The sequence below is a fragment of the Citrus clementina genome, unplaced genomic scaffold, assembly GCF_000493195.1.
Source record: "Citrus clementina cultivar Clemenules unplaced genomic scaffold, Citrus_clementina_v1.0 scaffold_3, whole genome shotgun sequence".
Lineage (NCBI taxonomy): Eukaryota > Viridiplantae > Streptophyta > Magnoliopsida > Sapindales > Rutaceae > Citrus > Citrus x clementina.
The window spans coordinates 33,628,247-33,634,437 of record NW_006262339.1 but is presented as its reverse complement, the minus strand read 5'-3'; the positions used below and the strand labels follow the sequence as shown (position 1 = coordinate 33,634,437).

Below are 6,191 nucleotides of genomic sequence, written 5' to 3'. Positions count from 1 at the left end.
GACAAAGATGAGTTATGGTTTCAAGTTGGCGACCATTTGATACGGCTATCGATTGGAGAGTGGTGCCTAGTAACGGGACTTTGCTATGGCGAAAAAGTATTCCTGACGAAGCATAAAACAAATCATAGGTTACTTAATAAGTACTTTGGAGGCAGAATTCGCGATATAAATCTTGGCCAGTTCGAGGAAATATTTATGAACTTACGCTTCAAGACTATGAATGACACCGATGCGCTAAAAATTGCCATGTTTTACTTTGCTGATAGAGTGCTACACGGAAGAAAGGATCATTGTCAAATCAATTTCAATTTACTTAATGAGGTAGATGACATAAATCATTTTCGAAGTATTCCGTGGGGTCGTTTGTCATGGGAAACAATATATAAAAGCATTGATAATGTATTGAACGGCAAAGCCAAAAAATTTAAGAAGGCAAGCGCAGAAAATCCATTGCATAGAATTGAGAAATACAACTTTTACGGCTTTACGTCGGCAGTGCATGTGAGTGAAGAAGTTTTTTTTATAACTTAGTTTTGTTATAATAAATATTTAATGACACGTTTTTTTACTTCATATCTTTCCTTGTTGAAGGCATGGATTTTTGAAGCGATCGAAGGACTACCATTAGAGTGGGTAGAGAAAATTAAGAGGAAGGGTGCTCGGATCGTGCGATGGAAGCCTGTGGCTTCTTCAAATATTAACTTCGGCGAAGTGTATTCATACCTGAACGAGCGTCTTGTAAGTCATTTATATGTATGTCTGTATATAAGTATTACATAATATATGGTTATACTAATTGAAAATTTGGTAATCTTTACGACAGGATAACACCATTTTCCAAACCCTGAAACCGGATGCAAAGGAGAGAGCCACAAATTATTGGAAGAGTGTCGAGGATTACGTGCCATATTTGCCAAGTTGGGTCCGTAATGTGGGTATCATCTATAGTATCATTGAAAACCGGGTGCAAAGTCATTTATATGTTTGTTTTTTAGGTATTTATTGTTTTCTGTTTTACTTGGTGCAGCACCAGCCTTCAATCAATGCGCCATCCAGTACAAGGCCAAACGAGGTGGATCCTGACCCCACGAGCCCAATAGGACTGGAGCAGAGTCTTGTTGAGGATGCCGGTGCTGCCGACGACCATTATGAATCCGCACATGATTCAGATGACAGAAATGAGCCAGAGGTAACTTCTGTCATCCTGAACATTTACAATGCACATATACATATCCGACATTTTGTCATTACTTTCTTATTTGCGTAAATTGTAGGCAAGGACTAAGTTCCGCAATGATTATTTTGTTGGACGACTGGATAAAATAGAGTCTTCCATTCACGAGTTGAGGTCGGAACTTCAGACTGGACACAGTTCCATTAACGAACTGAGGTCAGAACTTATGGCGGAACGCAGAGAAGCACAACAATATAGGGCAGCGGTCATGGGGTTTATGGCTTCGTTTGGCGCGGGTGCTTCAAAGGGCGCGTACGGTGATTCTCCGTTTGGCCCCGCACCCTCGGTGAGCAAGTTTCATATGTTTTCGTTATGTTATTATGATTTCAAACCCGAACTTATGTTAATATGTTCATCTCCTCGAAACAACAGGCCCCAGATTGCTATGGTCCGAACGTTGATGCTGGCTATGGTACGCATACTGATGCTGGTAATGACGACGAGCACACCCCTATGTCCTTGTACAGTCTACATGGGGACATATGTGATGACAGTGTACAGATATTCACGGAGGCACCTCCCGGCGTTAGTAAGTTTGGGCGTCCGTACCGACCGTCGTATATATTTGGCAGTCCTTACTTCATTCCTCCTTTCAAGAGAGTTAGGAATGTCAGGGCTCTACCCGCACTCAACATTACGGACTATGAAATTGATGAAAGATCGAGTGTGGATATGAATCCGCTTAGGGGACTAGAAGACTCAAGACTATGTGAGGAGTTTGATCAGTGGTTTGCCGGCAACATTTCCGTGGATCGGCCCGTCCAACAGTCTCGAAATTTCTTTGAAATACTCATGGGCAATGCTTCGATGGGGTGGCTTGGTGACGAGGTAAGCGTGTTTAATGGTCAGTACATTACAATACACAATAATATTTCTGCTGGCATGGATATTGATATAAATTAACTTGGTATAATCCCTTCACAGCATATTCACACGTATTACCGCTTGATCAGCGAAAAGCAACGGCGGTTTCCAAATGCACTACCACAACGCGTCACGCATACAGATACATACTTTTGGGCATGTTTTTAAATTTTATAATCATTAATTATAATTTCGATGTTTTAAATATCTCGAAATGTTATTAATTTTCTACTCATCGTGTAATAGGTGTTCCTAAAGCAATTATGGAACAATGGTAGTTGTGATGTCAATTCATTACAATATGGCAACAACTTGAGCAGCTATATGGATGGGCGGGAAGATCTCATGTCCAAACCGTTTACGGATGTCGATATGGTAAGAATTGTCACTCAATCTTATGGTAATTGTGTATAAAATTTACTAATTTACCAATTTATTTATGTAGATATTCATCCCTGTGAATTTGGGCGGCGATCATTGGGTACTAGCTCGAGCGGACCTTCGCGCGAGGAGGATGCGGATTTACGACTCGTTGGTTACCTTTCGCGAGGACAAAACATATTTGCGTAAATTCAAACCTCTTCAGGTCGTCTTCCCTCAATGGCTTCAAGATGTTGGATTCTACAACCTTCGATCTGAGCTGCAGAGTGCCGACCCTTGGAAAGTAAGAATCGTTAAAGATGTGCCCCAACAATCACCTGGAAGTGGTGATTGCGGTGTATTTATGTTGATGTTTACAATGTATTTGATGTTCGGGCTAAAACTTGATTTTGATAGTAGCCACGGGCATTACTTCAGGAAGAAAATTGCTGTAGATATATTCACGGGCGATATTGCCTTGTAAGTCGTTGTATTGTATTAAGACTTGATGTATGGATGTAGATTGTTTTTCTAATAGATATAAACTTTTGATATATTCATATATTTAGCTATAAGTAATTATTGATCAACTTTAGTACTCATTATGCAAATGAACATAACATAATATACCTCATTACATATAATTGTAATATAAATTATAATAAGAGTTCATAATCCATAATTAGTTACAACGACACAGTCAGTTTGGATTTGACACAATGGGATTTTTACATCTCTTGCGGTTATGACCTGGTTGGTTGCATCGACCACATCTCACAGTTCTTCGGTTAACATCCTCACCGATAGAAGGAATTCTTAACTCTGGACGACGACCAGGTGGTGGTGCTTCGATCGGTGGGTTAACTCTGATTTCCTGGATTTCTTCTGGAATGTCCCAATCTGTAATGTCCCCAACCGGTTCTACTGGTTCTGCATATGCCATGACCAATGAATCTTTAGAGTAATAATCAGAGCAAAGACTTATGTAATCCACACGGACGATCAGACAAGCAGCAATTGCATGCGCACAAACAAGCTGATCGAGTTGGAATACTCTACAGGAGCAAGTTCTTTCATGAATGTCAACTATCCCTTCCTTCATACCACCACCCAAAACATGAAATCGATGCTGAGACACTGGCCGAACGGTCATTCTTTCGGCCAAAATTCTCCTTTCGCCGACTATCTCATCTGCCCACGTCGTTAGACAAGTGCTCATCGATTCAGCGATAATTTTCCTATCATAAAACCATTGCTGTAATGTTTTTCTAAAGTGATCAACAAGATGAGTAATAGGAAATTTTCGCGGTTCCCTCATTAAAGAATTCACGCTTTCTGCAATGTTGGTGGTAAGTATGCTGTATCTCCTACCTTCAAATTCGGACCTTGCCCAATTACACGTGCCCACATTATTCTCTAAGTAATCAGCCGCGGCCGAGTGGAGCATCCACAACCCTTCAAGTTGTCTTTTAAATTCTTCGTGTCCATATGCCTTTGCTGCATTAATAAAAGCTGGCTCGAATTGATCCCAAATAGCTTTGGACATCCTGAATTTAGACTTAATGTTGCCTTTGACATGGTAAAAACAAACTCCATGACTAGCAGTGTGAAATGCTTTTAAAACGGCTCGCTTGATGGCAGTGCATCGATCAGAGATAAATACTAACTCTGGCCTATCGCCAATCACTCCGTGTAACTTCGTCATAAACCATTCCCAAGCATCATTGTTTTCTGAATCCATGACCCCAATAGCTAACGGATACAGTTGATTATTACCATCCAAACATGTTGCTACAAACATGCTTCCACGATATAGCCCCTTCAAATGAGTGCCATCTACAGCAATCACAGGCCTTATGTACTGTGTGAAGCCCTTAATGGAAGATCCAAGCGCAACAAAGTAGTATAAGAAATTATCATCTCCATCCCGCTGGAGGTGTGTCACTGTGCCCTCATTCGCTTTGGTCAAAACGTGAGAGTATTTGGGAAGTAAGTTGTATGACTCTGCAGGGTTCCCTCGTACTATTTCAAGACCTACTTCTTTAGCCCGATATGCTTGCTGATATGTTAACTGGACCCCGTATTCTTGCTGCATGTCTGTTCTAATGTCATTCGGCGTGTATATCCGTTTATCCTGAATAAATTTATCCGCAATAAGATTACCAACAACCCGACTCCTAACTTGGCGAAGGCCACTAGGCAAAACCTCATTAGAGCACGTATGAACATTGTCAACTCTTCTCACTACCCAAGGAACATTATGCTCATCCGAACCTCTTGTTGCGCGAAGACACCAATTACATGATTCCGAAGAACAATGAGCCTCAAAGCGTGTCGTTGTGGACCGTGCAATCTTGAAATCAAATTTTTCCCGCAAGGCCACTTTGCGCAATTCCAGTATTAACTCATTCTTCTCAACGAACAACTTTCCCACACCAATGTCGGCAGAATTACAACTTCTAACTAAGTCTGGAGCAACCAAGTTTGAAGGCAAAACTGGAGCAAGACTCACCAGGGGATCAACTGTTGTCCTCCTCCTCGAACGGGCCATCGGAGGAATAGGTCGATTCTCTCTATTGTTAACAGGAATATCATACTGATGCTCATCCTCATTATTGATAGGAATATCGGAATGACCAGTGTCCCTATCATCAACTTCAGTATTGGAGTTCATGCCTTGCACATTATCAGCTTATGTGCTGTTGGTGTTATAACCAGGATCATCATAACTGCGGAACTCATTATTTTGAAATGGAGAGTAATGTTGTCCTAACAATGTCCCTAATGGTAACACATTATCTTCAACATCCGCTATCGTAATGCCATTATCATCAATAGTGTCATTGTTTTCGTTGACTGGTGAGTAATGTTGTTGGAACGACATTTGTTGTGGTAACACCTCTTCCTCAATATCAGGGACAGACTCGTTTGCTTTAAACGAACTTTCACTTTCCACAAGTGGCTCAGGATTTTCAGCCGGAACTCGAGGATGTGTGGTGACAAATATAGGGATGCATCCATAATTGACCACATCAGAGGCCATGTGCAGCACAACATTAACCATTTCATCATTAAATATATCCATAGGTAGTGAACATGCACGATACATTGTGTTACTAGATCTCAAAGTTGTCTTCATCGACAAACTATATTCAATAGGATTTATCTGTAAAACTTCATGCACCCTTGCCATAAATTGCTCAAACGTACAATCTTTCCGAACTAAAAATGCTGTATTCTTCGCATTCACGTACTCCGTACGGCCATCTGCTAATGTCTCCCACCAACCGTCATAACATAATTGAAGTACAACGGAATCCATTAAACCTAAAAAAAAAACAAAAGAGATAAGATTTCACGCTACAAAACCTAGTAAAAATGAATATGCAGTACATTTATGTGGATGATATGAAGTATACAATTTTTGATTTACTTCGTCTCATCGTAAGCTTCGAAATGATATATTATACGCCTAAAACGGACACATGTAGCCCAAGTTATTACTTTCGGAAAATAACTTAAATTTAGTGAGACAGGCAGTGGGACAGGTGCCTGTCTCACATAAAACCAACAAATTTATGTGAGACAGGCGCCTGTCCCACTTGCCTGTCTCACATAAAACCAGTGGTAACAAGTGAGACAGGCGCCTGTCCCACTTGCCCGTCTCACATAAAACCAGTGGCAACAAGTGAGACAGGCGCCTGTCCCACATGCCTGACACACATAAAACCAG

The 6,191-nt window shown here is 40.9% G+C and overlaps 1 protein-coding gene across 1 annotated transcript; it reads right to left on the bottom strand.

The window, feature by feature from the left end:
• Window positions 1–3,158: 3,158 nt before the first annotated feature.
• LOC112099897 lies at window positions 3,159–5,132 on the bottom strand. Its single transcript, XM_024187417.1, has 2 exons — window positions 3,789–5,132; window positions 3,159–3,713 (listed from the first exon to the last, which is right to left on the bottom strand). The coding sequence occupies exons 1-2, from the start codon at window positions 5,130–5,132 to the stop codon at window positions 3,159–3,161; spliced, it is 1,899 nt and encodes a 632-aa protein (XP_024043185.1).
• Between the last annotated feature and the right edge of the window lie 1,059 nt (window positions 5,133–6,191).